Genomic DNA, 17755 nt, shown 5'->3' with positions numbered 1-17755 from the left:
AAGGCATGGGGCAGCATTCATAAAGCATCTTAAGTCATTTCCTTACTTAAGTTGATTTCTTAATTTTTTCATAGTCAAATTAAAAAAAATGTACTTGACATTAAAGTATTTTTTTTTCCAATGGATATTTAAGGTTAATGTAAATATTGTATTTTAAAAATTCTTTATTTTATATTTCATACGACTAAAGAGATACTTAAGTTAGGAGATGACTTAAGAAGTTTAAGAATACTCCCCCAGTACTCATAAAACATCGATCTTAAGTAATTTCTTAACTTAAGTTGATTTCTCAAAATGTTCAAAGTCAAATAAAAGAAAAGTATAAAAGATTTTAGAATAAATGAATGTTTATTCAATAACATCAATAAAAATATTTTTCAAACTATGCCAGGGACTTTTTTTCCGGACCCATGGTTGTAAAATATGGGGGTCAAAGGGATTTGAAAACCGACCCATGGTTGTGAAATATGGGGGTCAAAGGGATTTGAAAACCGACCCATGGTTGTGAAATATGAGGTTTCAAGGGATTTGGAAATTAATGTTTGACTAGATCACTTAGTGGAAATTTAACTTTAACAAGTAAAATTCCTACATTTTTTAAAGGGACTAGACACCAGATGGTCCAAAAATCGGGAAATACAGTATCCCCGTTTAAAAATGGCACAAAATGGTTTCCCGATTTAAATATTATCTGTGATTTAGTATAGATAAATATACCGATGCTATTTTTAAACTTACTTGGATTCATGTGGTAGACAGCCCCATTTAATTTTGAATTGGAAAAATGCGCAAAAACTGAGAAAGACGTAAGCAATGTGATACATCAGTAAGTAAGATTTAATGCATTGTAAGAAACAATGTCAATTTAATGTTTTAAGTTTTAGACAAAATCATCTGATGTATGGTCCCTTTAATGTAGGTATTGTGCCCCATTTAAGGTGTATGAGCATTTATATTTAAATGCCATATATTCCAGAATGGGATCAAGTATTTTCATTTTCATAGAAAACAGATTTAAAAATGAGGCTCAATACCTTTTCAGTCAGGGAAGAGTCATGCAAGGGCTTTTTTCTTCGACGTAAATTGTAATGATGCTTTGAAGGTGGGGACTCGTTCAAAGAAGTTTTCGCATCAAAGGTTTGTTCTGAATTTACCTGAGAATGTTACAATTTGGCTGATTTAAAATTATACCCAGTCTTACACACTTAACAGCAGAAAATCAAACTGTTTTATTTGATGAGGATACAAGCTACATGTGTTAACATAAAGCGTTATACATGTTATGATGTATAGAGAAAAGAAAGGTAAGTGTACAATATGATTGTGCTTGTTAAAGAAAAATTAAGTGAAGAGGAACTTTGTTGTTCTTAACATATTTGTTGTTCACTTTTAAACCCTTACTACTCTTAAGTTTCATGGAAACTCTTGTGACCTTCAGTACTTCTTAAAGTATCGAGTGTTTCAGCTGTGCTTGTTTTAAAAAAATCTATTCGCATATCATCAAAAAGTTCACCTTCAAAAATGTCTAAACTATCAGACAATTGAGTAAAAGAAACAAGTTAAATTGAAACATCATTGTTAACTTTTAGATGTGAACTCTTTGATGACGTGTTAATATCTTTAATGTGACACTCTTATTAAAAATCAATACATACACATTTATAACAAACATCAATTTTTCTGATAAACCTTAACTACTTACTAAATAATGCATTTATGGAAAATATTAATAATTGATTACAAAATTGTAACCGTGTATTTAATAGCAGAAAACACATAAAATATTAAATGATTGGTGAATGCTGAAAGATTTACTGTGCTCTACTATAGTCTCATTAGGTAGAAATACCTTGTTTTATGCTCATTTCTGTCAAATTAAACTCGGTATCCTTCATAAGAACCATTATTTTTGACATTAATTCATCCCTTTTGGAACATTAAAACAATATTATTAATTGTGGTAAATCTTATTTGGGAATAAGAGTCTATCTTTAAATAAAACAAATGCAGCTGAAACAGTTATAGCAAATCTTGTAAGGGAAACAGCAGACCAAAGGTGTATTAATTCAACTTCTAGCACACCGGATAGGCATTTCCGGTGAATTCAGCCGTGCTGGAAAACTCCATCTGGCATCCCCCCATGCCAGATGAGTCACGCGCTGTGACGTAATACTTTCATTTTCTTTTATTAAACACTAAATGTAACCATAGTTATGGGATTTCAATAGATGAGTTCAATTAACATTAACTTTACAAAAATATTCCTTAAAAACAAAACAAAATAACCCTTAAAAGACGTGATATCGAAGGAACTTATTGACGTATGCGGTAAATACAATTTACTGCGCGTCATGACGTCAGTAAACATCATCGCACGCGCTTTTTGGTGAAATGTACAAAAACGCGCTTTCTTATGTATTTTCTTCACAAAAAATGTAATTAAAGGTATGCTAGAAAAAATATCTGTCATGTGTTCCCATTCCGGATAGAAAAATCCGACCCTCGGGCATGCTGCAGCAAGCCTTGTTACCTGGCAACGCAGGTGCCCTCGGGTCGGATTTTCTATCCGGAACGGGATCACATGACAGATATTATTATTCTTGAGCAATAAAGATTTGAAAGTTAACAATACCAATAACAACGTTGTTAACAAAGTTCTGAAAACAATCATTTGACAACGTAGTTAATTTTAACAAAGTGCTGAACAATCGGCCAGTATTGAATTAAAAGATATGAAAGTGGAGACTATGACCGTAAAAACCATGTTAACTTTTAAAGCTGCACTCTCACAGATTGAACGTTTTGACAACTTTTTATTTTTTTGTCTTGGAACGAGTAAATTTTTGCGAAAATCCATGGAAACCACTTATATAAGACTGCTGACAAAAACTTAGATCGCAGATTTTTATACTTAGTTTAAAAAATTGATGTTTTATGAATTTTTCTTAAACCGTTAGTAACCGCTTTCCAAGACAAAAAATTAAAAAGTTGTAAAAATGGTATAACTGTGAGAGTGCAGCATGAAGAAAGTTCTGAATAATCAGCCCATACATTGCCTATACATTGTAAAAAGATTGTTTTCTTTATATTTACAAGTATTATACAAGGTGCCTATACAAAGTTCTGAGTGTAAAAAAGCAAAAGTTACAATTATGTGTACAATTAAAGAAGATTTAAATTGAATAACGAAACAACATGGGAACATGCGTCAAAGACATAAATTGGTTTTACTACAGTACTTACATGATCGTCAAAAGTCACGGTGCTCGGACAACAGAAGAGTCGAATCCTTTGGAATATGCGTTCTCTGAAATAGCAATTATGTGTTTCAGTAAATTTACAGAGAATCATACTAAAATATTGATTATGGTTTTAGCCAGGTTTTAAAAAGGACAGGGTGCTGGGGGACAGAAGGGCACATTGTATCAGGTAGTGAATCATTAAAACATAACGAATTTCAGGGAAAATTTTAGAAATTTGAAGTACCGGTAATATTAGGTTTTAACTACCAAATATGTAAAGTTTGTTTAAATTAATAATCATATTTCAAGTTTTAATCAAAACAAAAGAAATATTTGTTTATCTTAAGCATTTTATACTATGAGGGCAGGAGGGTGCACGTTCTGGTCTCTATGGGGGCATAAGGGTGCTTCAAAAAACGGACAGGGTGCAGCACCCTCTCAAAGCCCTCTAGCTAAAACCCAAATATATAATTTATTTTCCATAAATAATTATAATAAACACTTGATAAAATGTTTGCCGGAACCTATTCACCTAGAATGCAATATGCCAATGTAAATTTAGTTTATATATTGACCAGGGATAGATTGATGATTGAGTATGTGGAAAATTTATTTTTTATGACTGGGGTCATCGTTAATCATGGAACCGATTACATAATCACAGAATTGACGATCACCATGTGGATATATTTGCTACGAATAGAAACATTTAGTAGAACTTGTTTTTAAAAAAAATAAAATATTATTAATATATAGTTAGTCTTACATACCATTCAATTATGAATTTCATTTCAACTCCATAATTGTTTATTACTCGAAATAGCTCGTCCAATTATATCTGATGATAAATCATGATTTTAGACCAACGCCAACAAAAAATGGCTTGGTCACATCCTTTTCAAAAACAGGTAGGCTTTTCTTCTATCTTTTTTATTTGGCTTTATGTAAAAAGGTTATAGTCATCATTAGGAAAGAGCGTTATAATAACATTCTGTATAAAGCTACTATTAAAACACAGTCTACGGTAATTAATTTTTATTTTTTTTACCAACAGACTATAAAAACAGTAGGGTCAGTGCCTTTTTCATAGGCAGGGTTGGGTTGAACCAAATGATAAATATTTTTATAGGCCCAATTTCCAGTCCATTATATGGACATGACATCTAGCAGGTCGTCTCTTATTAAATTGTTTTCGAGTACATGTATTTTATATCAATGTTATAAGAGTTTAATGAAATCAACTTACCTCAACATCCATTTGAATAAATACCATATAATTGTCAAAAAGACAAACACGCCCATTGCCACATATATAGCTGGAAAAAAAAAGCAAAAATATTAATAGTTTTTAAATTAAAACATGCAAATGTACAATAACGTGAAGATAATAATTTTTTTGAAATGTTCTTGTTACTTATAAGAGCAAAGTAGCTTTATTAATGCACGCATCAACAATGTAACTTAATATATGACACAAGTGAACATATCACACAAAATTGCATTTGGTTTGGCACATTTTGGTCGTCATATCCAAAACTTTGTTGTGCAAAATTTTGTGTAAGTGAACATGGCGATTCTAGATTAAAAGACATTTTCTTATTTCACAAAATAAACTGTTATATCTTAAATGGAGAAAATGCATTTGACAAAATGTGTTTTTTTGAAAAAAGAGAGTTTAAAAACATCAAATTCTTACTATGAAGAAGTATTCAGAGATTTTGAGTGTGTACCCATGATAAGTATGGTACTTAATTCAAAATAAAAAGAACAAAGCAAGAGTCTTACATTTAAATTTTAACTCTAAGATTTCTTATTCTTCCCTCAATTCCTTTAAGTATTGCAAATGCATAAACAAAAGTAATTCTGGAATTGAGCAGAATTTTACCATTAAAAAAATAAAATGCTGTTGAAAATGTAAATACATTTGTACAAATTTTAATTACTAAGTTCAATTTGTAATTATACTTAACGCAGGTCTAATATATCTCTGCATTTGCAAAAAGTTATAGTTTATCATGTTTGATAGCACCATGATTTGTATTTACAAGAAACCTACGTATGTTGCAGTCTCTTGGTGAATTCAGGAGCATTGGTTTTGCACACTTGACCTTGGATGTGGAACCATCAAATGATACCATGACCAGGTAACGTCCACCTTCCTTGAAATGATCACTCAAAGCTGCTTCACTGAAAAAGAAACATTAACAATAATTAGATTTAATACACTGATCAGGGGTTGACACAAGCTAAATTTCCCAGAGATCCCGATAAGACACCACAAGTTGAAATCAAGTGTCCCTTCCTGAAATCAGGCGTTCATTTAATCTCCTATACTAAAAACTAGGGATGGCAACCAGTACCCGAGTACTTGAGTACCAAATCACTACTCGAGTACTCGGAAAAAAAATAAAAAAATCTATAAAAATCACTAAATACACGATTTACAGACAAAATATCAGATCTGGTTAGTTGCCAAGAGGACAATTTACGGCCCCTCTAATCCCCGCTGTGTACACAATTGACCTCAATCAATTAGATGACAGTTGTTGTGATAGTTGCAAACTGTCAACAAAGGACCCCTATTTCAAATTAGTACTGATGTAAATTAGCGAAGTTTTGATAGAGGTACTTTCACCTACACAATTCTATTGTATACCAATTAGAGACCTTTCACCAAACAATGGACGCTAACGAGCGAAAGTGTATCGACCGTTACGAGAATTGATTTCTTAATGGGCGTATTTTAACTATTTTTGCAATGATTATCACAATTGATTGGTTGATATTTTAAATCAAGAATTATGAATATTAATGAGGTAAACAACAATTACACAGTACAAAAAACTATGATTTAAAAAAATAATAATTGGTAGAGTGAACAACTGAACTTCGTATTGAATTTCATTCACTATTTTTATGTATGCTATTATTTTTCGTTCATTGTAATTCTGATTCTTGTTCATTTCTGCAGTGCATACTCGTATAAAATGAAACGAATAAGACAAATTAAAAGCCTGAAACAACATTTGTTTTCTTTTTATATCATTTTTTGTTAAAATACGTAATGAAAGTTTACTTTAAAGCTGAAAGTGACCAATAATACGACCAACACACAATATACGTCATTAACGATACATGTATACACAATCTTGTCTTCATTTTTTCGGAGTAATCGAGTACCCGAGTACTCGATCGAACGATCGTCCGAGTACTCGAGTATTAATTTTACTACTCGTTGCCATCCCTACTAAAAACGCACAAATAAAATATTTTGTACTTTCTCGTTCAACATTACATATATTTTGGGATTAACTTTCTGCTAAAAAATGATGGTGTCCCGATAGGACACCGGACTTTAAAGTTCTGGTGTCCCTCAATAAAATGAGGTGTCCTCAGCATCCCGGGAGTCGAAAGCTGCTGAAAGCTGTTGATTATTTCCTTACAATGTTCAGCCATTCATACATGTACATCAGGTATTTGTTAAAGACTCAGCCTTGTCCAATGATCAAAATCAGCAAAAGCCTTAATTTTAAAACAACTTTGTAAATAAATCAGGGATTTATTATAGCTTGTGAGTCATATTCTTTAATAATGTGAAAACATAGTTTTCAGGCTTGATCGAAAACATTTCAATTTGCTGTCTTCTTGTTACAATCTTCTTCAATTAGAAAACAATCACTAGACTCATATGCAAAATATGAATATATAATTATATGATACCAGAAAATTCACTGAGTACAAATGAATCAAAATGTGAGAAAATGACATGAAATAAGATGAGATGGAACACAGTAAGTCTGCTCAGCCCTGTCCAGAGTCTGGAGACTGAAACTGACAATAGCCGCTAAAAATGCTCTTATGCTACATATGTAATTAAACACATAATATCCCAGTACCTGCAAGTGCTATCCGCATTAGAACTGGTAATGTTGATTCTCGTTCTCCATCGTGTGTCCACCAACAACGAGACCGTCTTGTCTTCCTCCCTGCACTCACAAACTTCATGCATGGCACACTGTGGCGATGATATTATTATAAACTTTAATGTAAGGATCATTTTCTATGCAACCAATAAATCGAAGCAAAAAACGCTAACTGTCAGCTGTATCTTTTTGTTTTCTGGTTGTTGGTAATTTATGAATGGAATATTGTAGGTAAGTATATCTACAAGTATATATATCTATTGTAAACATTTAACTGGGACTTGAATACCATCCTAAAATTAACCCTCTAATATACATTTTCTACATATAAATGTTTGCACATCTCGCTAAAATAAAAATAATGAGACATAAAGTAAATTATTCATTTAGAACATTACTGTAATTTATATTATTATTTTTTTAAATAATATGTATGCATTTCTTGATAAAAATTATCATAGTTTATGTCTTTTAACTCTTTTATTAGCCATTTTTACTGTGCAAATTGGACCAAAAAAAATCTGTTTTGAGTTGAGTATAATTACTTCAAATTCCTTGAATAATTTTAAAAATAATTCTAATCAAATGCCTGTCTTTAAAACTATTAATACATGTATGTTCATAGTTCAACTTCAGCCCTTTTGCAACAACCTGAACTTATAAGATGAAGAATTCAAAGATGTACTGAATGTTAAGAAAATCCCTGAAAGTGTACTATTATAAAAAAAATACTTCCTGAAGACCTAGTTTAGGTCTCATTGAAGCAAAAATTGAAATTGTACAATTACATTCCAATTGTCCACAATTATTTCCATAAGTAGTGTTCCTAAAACCCCCTAACTCATTTATGTGTTATAGGCTGCATGAAATAGAATCACTTGTATAACAATGTACATACCATGTAGCATTCCCCTGAAACTGAATAGATCTTGAGGCTTTCATTTTGGTGAAGAAGGCCTTTCAGGTTAAACGTTATCCATGCTGTATCAATCTGTTTTGTTGGATAGGTATTGTTTTTGTAGCATGGATGTTTATGGTGATTTCCAGTGCATCCAAGCACAGTGAGACCTGAAACAAGGCAATATTTTTTTTTTCATATACAACTTCAAAAAAGTATTTCTACAAATTATATTGAAATTAATACCAGAATCTCTGATGATTAGTCAATACATATTGTTGGAAGTTATATTTGAACCCTGTTTATTAGATAGGGCATCTCTTTCAGACAAACACAGACATGTGAACTCTACCAGCAGTAGGTAAAATCTACCGCTTTTGAGACCCCCATATTGCTCTATCTCTCACCCTACAAAAACTACCGCTTTTGAAAAAAAATAATCTAAACAATTTTTGGCCTTAAAATTTCATTTGAAAATCCTCAAAATTCTATCAACCATGCTTAAATACCCCATAATCTGTCACTTTAAGGAAATGATCCAATAAACAATCTGTCAAATAACTTGACAGCTTGGCTGAGAATGTTGCTAACTTACAGCACTCAAGACCACCGGCATCCTACTATTCAGCATTCTTTGTTAATTGTCATCCTACTAATCAATAGTCTTAGTTAATCTTAAAGACATATATTTTAATGCTTTGATCAAAACATTACTGCATAGAAATAACATTCCAAAAGTTTTATTTATCTCAATCAATGTATAAAATTTTACGACATTTAAGCGCAAAAATTAACATACTAAATTTTGCAGTTGTCTGCTCTTGACCTGTTTGGCAGTGTGATTGAATTATCAGCAGCTGTACTAAATATAAACTTGAGTTTTCACTTCAGGCGTAATATTCCTTTTGTTTCACATTCAAAAACACCAACATTTGACAAGACCCTGAACCATGACATTTTTTAAACGCGTATTTTTCGAAAATCTAGAAATAGTAACAACCATCAAGTTTTTTGTTTACATTGTATCCATCATTGTTTTAACTGAAAATGTAAGTAATTTAGAAATTCTACCCCTTCTGAATCCAATTTGAGACCCAAATCTTCCTCTCTGACATTGCCAGAGGTTCACATGTTTGCAAACCTCTTTTTTCCAATATTTTTATTACAATTTAGAACTCTGGGCATAATGTTTTGGGTCACTGGTACCTCAGATTTTTATGATTGTCACAACCTGAACTTTTCAGTGAGTATCTTAAGGAATGAAGCCTTATTGAAGTTCCATTTTTAAACAGGATTCTAAAATTATGCCAATACCCTAGAAGCAATGATTCATAATGAATGATGATCTCTTAAAGGCAATGATAATAAACAAGTCTGCCAATACACAAAATCATAATAACCTGTGTGTAATGTCTACCAGTGTATTTAGACTTCCTTTGCTGACTGTTAATTCAAAATTAATGTTTATGTATAATTTTTAATAGAAGCTTGTAGAATATTTAATTATCTTTTCATTTATGTGCCCTTAAAAAGTATTTCTAAAGTCAATGACCCCCATCAAAATATACGTCTGCATGTACATATTTATAATGCTGCTTACGCAGATTTTTACTCATTTTTCAGTTCAGCAACTTATTATTATTTACAGCAGCACTTTCTCTTTCAATCTACCATGTAAAAATAAAAAAAATAGTGCCACTGTGCCAGCTTGATCTAACATAGAATAATTTCCTGGCATTTAAAATGGCACTTTTTCACATGCATGCGGACATACAATAAGTTACTGTGAAACTGTAAACTAACCAAATATTAACAATACAATATTTGTTTTCCTTATTCCTCCTTCGTCTGCCATTTTGAATAAGTCACAAGATCACCACGTGACTTATCATATTTATGTTGCTAAAGGTTACAGTCCACTAAATATTTTATTTGCTGGCACAAGACATATCTTCGAGTATTTGAATTTCTAAATAAGTTAAATAACTCAGGGTCGAATCCAGGATTTGACGATACTGTACTGGGAGGGGCGTTACTTAGGGGCGTAAGCTTAGACTTGCACCCCTTCCTCAGAAGCAAACTGAATTGGTTTAAAGTGTTGTCAGAGGGTTTGAGTATACCCCCCTTAGTATTTTTTTTAACAATTTCTAGTCCGAAATGGTACATTTTGGGCGTATTTTATTACTATTTTATACAATGTGTTAATGCTGAATCTTATATTCTTCCCCACCATACAGTAATTAAGTGGTCTTCATTAGGTTACATTCAACTCGGGATGCCTAGATAGGCTAGCCGAGCGAATTTTTATGTCTGGAAAATCAACGATCCTCGAGATTCAAAATAGTCGGTCAACAGCTTTTCATAGCTAATGTTTTCTCTGTTATGTCATATCGACTGATAATAAAATTGATTTGTTTCTGACACCCCCCCCCCCTCTCACCCAACCCCTTCTTCACACTTCCAATTTAACATTGGGGCAGCGGAAGGGGGGGGGGGGTAAGACTTTTTGTGCAAAAATCGGATTTGATTGATCATTTCCAGCCTTTAAGGGGCTTTAAAAGGATATCTTTCGAGGGATTTTAGACTCATTTCACTGCAATAACGGTGTACAGATAAATAATTGTAAACAGCGATAGATCATCATAAGCAATTTCAAGGAAATAAATACATTTTGTATGAATACTTTAGTAATTGGATTCTATCACAAAACCAATATCAAATAGTGGGCGTTAAAATACTTATAATGTCATCAAATGTGACAAAAATTAACAGCTGAGTACACTTTAAAATAATGAGTAATATTTCAAGAACCGTTCTTGCTCTGAAACAACTCTTTGAACACATATATCAATATAATCTATAAAAACATATAATTTGACCAATAGAGTTAATCAACACGTTTGCAATTCTGAAACATGGTTTAAGGGTTAAAATAAGTCGAGTAATTTATTGAGAAATTACTTAAGTATTTTCAAGAAACAGGGTCCGGTCCGTTGACGTCAACACTGTCCAGTTTGGTGACGAGCGATTTTCAGTAGGGAACTTGTGTTAGGTAGTCACAGTGTGCTGAGCGGTTTTGACCTTCAGACGTAGATTTGCCTTACTGTTCTGGAGCCTTACTGATATTGACACTATACTTCAACAGTTCATAACCAAGTGTTACACCAAATAACGGTCTCACTAAGTACTGTGTTCGCACATCCTTCATCATGTCCTTTGTTGTCTTATCAGCCGCATCACACAGTTTTTATAGCCATCTGGTCGGACCCAGAACTCCAGGCGAGTTAAGACATTTTTGTTTATTTTTTCCTTCAGATTGTCAAATTGCACGTCACATTAAGGTGAGCATTTCACTAGCACAGAAATCTCATGCACAGTGTCCCATGGATCCCTATAATAACCTTTATGATGGCGCGTAACGTACATGCACCAGTTACAGCCAAAATAAGTGAGTGTCCATAGCAGTGCATATAGACGACCTTCGGTTCTTCTTTGGAGATGTTGATGGCGACACACGTTTGGCTCTTCATATGTTACTGGCTTTGTTGTAGTATTGTCCACGGCAGTTTGAGTACCAGCACTACTTGTTGGACGAATATGATGATCTGATACACAAGCTTTTTCTTGCCTGTGCCATTCACTGCAACCGAACCAATTCGACTCGCACATTGCCCGAAGTGGGTGCGGGTGGTCTTTTAACAATCTTATAAAATCGACATATTTATGAAAAAATAATTTATAATATACATATCAGTGCTTTAATTGTTAAGGTATCGATTTTAAGGTTGAAATTAGGTGCTTTCGAGTTAATTCGCATGCTAGATCCTCCACTGCCACTTTTGGGGGGCCAAATTAATTATTATCTTTAGTGTTATTACTCATTAAAGATTGAGGGTAAATTTTCCCTTTCAGCTTCTAAATTCACTCTTTACACTGAAAGGGGTTGCGTCGGGTTTAAGACATACCGCAGCGTGGATAGACCTAACAACTCTTTGTGACATTCAGACTGCCCCATCTCTTTGTGACATTCAGACTGCTCGAACTCTTTGTGACATTCAGACTGCTCGAACTCTTTGTGACATTCAGACTGCCCCAACTCTTTGTGACATTCAGACTGTTCGAACTCTTTGTGACATTAAGACTGCCCCAACTCTTTGTGACATTCAGACTGCTCCAACTCTTTGTGATATTCAGACTGCTCGAACTCTTTGGGACATTCAGACTGCTCCAACTCTTTGTGACATTCAGACTGTTCCAACTCTTTGTGACATTAAGACTGCCCCAACTCTTTGTGACATTCTGACTGCTCAAACTCTTTGTGACATTCAGACTTTTCCAAATCTTTGTGACATTCAGACTGCTCGAACTCTTTGTGACATTCAGACTTCTCCAACTCTTTGTGACATTCAGACTGCTTGAACTCTTTGTGACATTCAGACTTCTCCAACTCTTTGTGACATTCAGACTGCTCCAACTCTTTGTGACATTCAGACCGCTCCAACTCTTTGTGACATAGACTGCTCCAACTCTTTAATTGTGACGTACAGACTGCTCTAATCTTTTCAATTGCGGAGGCTAGTACTAATTAAATCCTTCCCGGGCACAGGGTATATTTTTATTTAATCAGTAAATTTGTACTTTGTCTTAGCCGAGGATTTCTCCTTTTGGGGAAGAGAATGATAGGCGCATTTAATTTCATAAACCCATTTTAAAGGAACTCGATTATGTTTTTACATTAGAAAAGTTTTTCTGGTAATGCATCTGAAAACACTCAATAGTATATATTTACTTATGATAATAGTTTACTCTTTATACCGAAATTGCAGAAAAAAATACATTTAAAGTATAGAAAGAAAGTCTGATTTGAATCGGGAGCGAATCAATGCTGATGCAGTGAATAAAAACAGAAACACCGATAACGTTACCACTCGGCCACAGGGACTCATACACAACTTCCTGAATGATTTAACCTTTGTGAAATACATTGTTCAAAAGTATTACGTGCTAATGCCAATCAACCAATTACGATATGCACAGTACAGCCTTTTGCTGTTTTCCTTTTGCTAAATTGGGTTAGTTGAATTATTTTGGAAGTCGTGGTCACCTTTTGAGCGTATATTAACATTTGTTGAAGGGTTCCAGTCGTCGGTATCTCAATTTATCACTCCTGGTTTTTGACACACTTTATTACGTATTAAAAAAAATCCATACAAAGTGCATTTTACAAACCATGAGCAAGATCCTTTAAATTGCCTGTATTATTATACTGGATTTATTTTATCTGCGTTTGCTGTTTCTTATTTGTTTGGGTTAGGTAAACCCAAACATTTTATTTAAAAGACGGCCACTGTTGACTGTTTGGGTCAAGTATTAAACCCAAACATTTTATTTAAAAGACAGCCATTTACATGGAGATCAAATTTAGTTGAGGATAGCCTTTAAAAATTGAGTTATCCTATTACCTCCCTTCAAGTATGGCGGCGACCACAGCCAGAACCCGGTACGATTTAAATAATTATTATTTGCAACTCTAACTCATGAAATGAAACGTAAATTGAGGTATTTTATCGGTTCTGTCATTATTTGTTTTCAATTGCAATGTGGTATTTTTTCTTGATTAATCTGTTATCTTAAACAATGTTTTTTTTGTTGAATTTTCCCTAGCTACAATAATGAGCGATCAGGGATACTTTTTTTTTTATTATTTTGACATTTCTTATGTATCCCTGTAACGCTACAACTCTCTACCATTTAACAACGGGCGAAATGATATACTGTAATAATATGCATTGATGTTGAATAATAATGACAAAGTTGTTCAATTTTTATCCGACAGTGATCTGAACTGGATTGAATTTGTCATTAGAGTTGTTATTTTCACATTAATATATTATGGGTCACCAATACGTGTACACAACCAGTCAGATTTGTCCCAGATTTACCGATATCGGGATAATTGATTAACAATCGTCACTTGTAAGTGTTTTATGATAACTTAACATGTTTTTTGGGCATACTGACATAACTTAATATGTGTTTAAAAGGGCGGTTTAATAGTGGGCAATAATATTTTCGTAGAAATTTGAATTTATAACGGAGATAATTTCAAAATTGTTGCCGCGAGGATTCTCTGCGCAAGGACCGCTTGCTACTTTTTGCTGGGATGGTGGACGTCACGAGTCTGCCATATTAAAAAAAATCGTCAAAAGACTCGTTGACGGCCATTTAGGTGGACTAGAACTTTCCCCACTAAGTCTAAGACTAACACACTGTCACTGACAGTGAATCAGTTCTGAGTGTCCATAGTTAATAATAAAGGGTTGTCTTTCTAGTTTTGGGAAACGGGGCTGGGGTCTTGAGAAAGCGGACTTGAGCTTTATTTTTGCTAAAAAGGGGAATTTTTCATGTTAACTCAAATAAAACAAAAACAACTTTTAATATGCACATTTTATGTAATATCCATGTACATTTCATCAAAAATCAGTACACAATGCATTCATATAGTTATGCATAAACTTTGTCAGGTTCATTAATATATTTTTTTTGTATCTTGTATTTTTTTCCCATATTGGGAAGGGGGTCAGGGGGCTTTGAATGGGAAAAATGTGTTATATGACTAAAATTCAATTTAACGTAGAAATGAACAAGAAAGCCTAAACAATAGTTTGAAAGAAAAAAGAATGTTAAAAAGTTTGTTTGATATTTTCAGATCAGGCAGACCCCCAGAGTATGTTATAATCAGGGACGTAAATGACTCTGATCTCACACAAGAAGATCTCGAAGAAGAGCTAGAGAGAGCTTTTGACGAAGAGGCTGAAGTTATAGTTATAGAACCTGTGGCCTTGGGCAACGAAGTTGTGAAATGGATCTCGTTCGGCAACTTCCTTCATAAAAGTTGCGTTTTATCAGGATTTGCCTGTTTAACCTTGCCAATTGTCTCCAAATCTGACATTGTTTCACTCGTCTGTGGAGCAGTGAGTGTATCCTGCGCAAGTGTGTATGCTCTTTCATGGCAGAGGGACCCTATGTGCAAATACCAGAAGACGATGAACTTGTCAGACTTGGAACATGTGGTGCAAAGCTTGAACAGCGTCAATCCAGTCGTGCTTATTAGGAGAGATGACAGTCGCCGGAAGAAACTTCACAATGTGTTCGCTGTTCTGTCAGGGATTTTGTGTGGTTTTAAGCTGTATTGCTTGATTCGTCCAAACTGATGTTGATTTTAGTCTTTAATAATTTATCCTGTAATCTGTCAATGTTCTTCCAAAACTTTTGAGCCAGTTATATTTCTTTAAAAATTAAAACAAAAATGCTACTATTATTTTCATTCACAATTTGTTTGTAAAGGTATTATGATAAGCAGTTCACGATTCTTTATAGTGTTCATATGACAATTTTCTGTGATATGATATGATATTTGATGTCTTCAAAATTTTGAATGTAATTGTGTAGTGCCATTTTAGCCAATAAGATAATGTGCATGTTCAAGTGCTTAAATTGGATTTTGCTGTTCCCGGTCACAGTTATACTTCAACAGATGTATGTTATATTAGTCATTATATGACTGCATTAAGTTTTATGTAATTTAATGCAACTGTTTGCTTCGGCATAAATTATATGCATGTTCAATTGAATACCAGTGAAAATATGTATGTTGGGACAAATGGTCTGTTGTGAGTTCTTGTTTGGCAATAAAATAATCTTTTAACTGTACTGTTGCAGTTTTTAGCCAATCTTTGCTTTTTTATAAAAAAAGATAAGGGATTGTCATTAGCCTTGTTGTTGGTATTATTTAGTGGTGTTGTTGTTGGTATTATTTAGTGGTGGTGTTGTTAGATTGCAAAGCTGTTTTTGTCTGTTGGCAATACAAATTAACTTCTTACATGGAAATAAACTAAATAATAATAATTGGGAATTAAAATAAAGATATCCATTTTTTCCCTCTTGGACTCAATATTATAAGCCTCATCTTGCCATGTCTTTGGACCCAATTATCACAAATGAAATATTAAATCATGAATAAAAAAATGCTCAAAATAATGACCTTTTTAATATGTTCTGAGAACTTCCAACTTTTTTCTAAAGAATTGTCATTGGGGTATTATTTTCTTGTTGATTTATGACAATTATTTTACTAGTGTTTCCATAGCAATTTCACCTTGCTCCCCGTCATCATGTCCTGCTTTAGGACTTCTTTTGGTGTATTAATGATAATATAGTACATACACAATTGGCTCAAAGTTTGCCTGGATAGCCTACCTTCTCCAGCATGGTCTGAACCCAAGGTTTATTATAATGATTCAATAATGATTACTCTATATAATATAACTTTTGGGAAAATAAGCTAGGACAAGTTTGTAATGCATGAATATTCATTAAATTCTCAGTGAGATGTGTCTTAGGCATCCAATCAAAAATGTGGATTTAAACTTTTTAATCGTTCATGAGTTCAAGGTTTCTGCATCCAACTTGCCCAGGAATTTTAATGGAGTTATATGTTATGATTAGCTTGTGGATGAATTACCTGATGCTCCATTTTAAACCTATGGCTATTTATTGAACTTGGTCGAGATATTTAAACTATAAACATGTTGACCAAGTTTGGTGATGGTTGGTGTACATTTTCCAAAAGTAATAAGCAGACACCGACTAATTCAAGGCCATATCTCTTGACTACTTAAGGACTCCATTTTGCCAATAAATTTTGTGACCAAGTTTTATGATTATTGGTTTACATTTGCCGAAGTAAAAGGGACTAGACCACAGATGGTCCTAACATCGACATATAAAAAAGTTCCTAAAAACAAGTCTAGAATTATCAATATGACCTAGTATGAAGCCGATAATACATGATTAAAAGAATATTCCGTCGCTGCCCAAGCTGAGTTTATAGTTTAAAAATAGCAAACAATGGTTTCCAAGTTTATAGTGTATATTCAGCATGTGAAAGACTTGATAGTTCAGATACATAATTATACTGACACTATTTCTAAATTTATTTGGATTTACTTGGAAGACACACCCAGTAAATTCCGAATTGGAAAAATATGCATGAACTACAAAGGATATATGTGTCGTAAGCAATTTGATCTATCAGTTAGTAAGATTCAATGCTCTATTATATAACACAATGATACCAATTTCAAGCTGCACTCTCACAGATTGACATTTTTTTGGTATCAATGCCTTCAATTCAGTCATATAAAATATCTCACAATCTCAATTGTTTAGAAAAATGCCTGAAAAACTCATTTTTCTTAAAGCGTTAGTAGAGCTTTTAGCCATAAAATAGCAACTTTTGGACATACATATGATTGTGATCTTATCTATTGTCAGCAGTCTTGTATCACTGGTCTCCAGACATTTACTCAAATTTTGGCTCATTCCATGACAAAAAAAAATGTCTATCTTTGAGATTGCAGCTTTATGTATTTTTTTGACAATATCCTTTTTTTCTTGCAATGGTATCATCTGGTGTCTAGTCCCTTTAAAAAAGCAGACAATGTCAATTTAAAAACCTTTTTAGCATGACTATTCGAAGACTAAGGAGGGCTTTACTGAAGTCCAATACCCTTCATTCAATTTACTTCACACAGTTGTTCATGGCCATCACACAATGAGGTTAGATAACTCCATATTATCGTTTATACAAATTATGGCCCCTGATTGACTTTGAAACTTAGGTTAAAGAT

At 33.3% G+C, this 17755-nt stretch overlaps 2 protein-coding genes across 2 annotated transcripts in view; one reads left to right on the top strand and one right to left on the bottom strand.

The window, feature by feature from the left end:
- LOC128219246 (heparan-alpha-glucosaminide N-acetyltransferase-like) overlaps positions 1-9932 on the bottom strand; it is a 35919-nt gene extending 25987 nt beyond the window's left edge. Inside the window, exons 1-6 of the mRNA XM_052927061.1 lie at positions 9867-9932; positions 8064-8233; positions 7139-7257; positions 5299-5429; positions 4489-4558; positions 3244-3307 (exon numbers count right to left, since the gene is read on the bottom strand). Coding sequence (XP_052783021.1) covers positions 3244-3307; positions 4489-4558; positions 5299-5429; positions 7139-7257; positions 8064-8233; positions 9867-9918 — 606 coding nt within the window. The 5' untranslated portion in view covers positions 9919-9932. The remainder of the gene's footprint in view (positions 1-3243; positions 3308-4488; positions 4559-5298; positions 5430-7138; positions 7258-8063; positions 8234-9866) is intronic.
- Positions 9933-13535: 3603 nt separating this feature from the next.
- On the top strand, positions 13536-15776 carry LOC128220629 (transmembrane protein 11, mitochondrial-like). Its single transcript, XM_052929107.1, has 2 exons — positions 13536-13563; positions 14773-15776. Exons 1-2 carry the CDS (start codon positions 13538-13540, stop codon positions 15275-15277), a joined length of 531 nt encoding a protein of 176 aa, XP_052785067.1. The 5' UTR covers positions 13536-13537; the 3' UTR covers positions 15278-15776.
- The last annotated feature ends 1979 nt before the right edge of the window (positions 15777-17755 follow it).

The sequence above is a fragment of the Mya arenaria genome, chromosome 2 (assembly GCF_026914265.1).
Source record: "Mya arenaria isolate MELC-2E11 chromosome 2, ASM2691426v1".
Classification (NCBI taxonomy): Eukaryota; Metazoa; Mollusca; class Bivalvia; order Myida; family Myidae; genus Mya; species Mya arenaria.
Note: the sequence above shows the minus strand (reverse complement) of the source record. Positions and strands in the feature narration are given on the sequence as shown.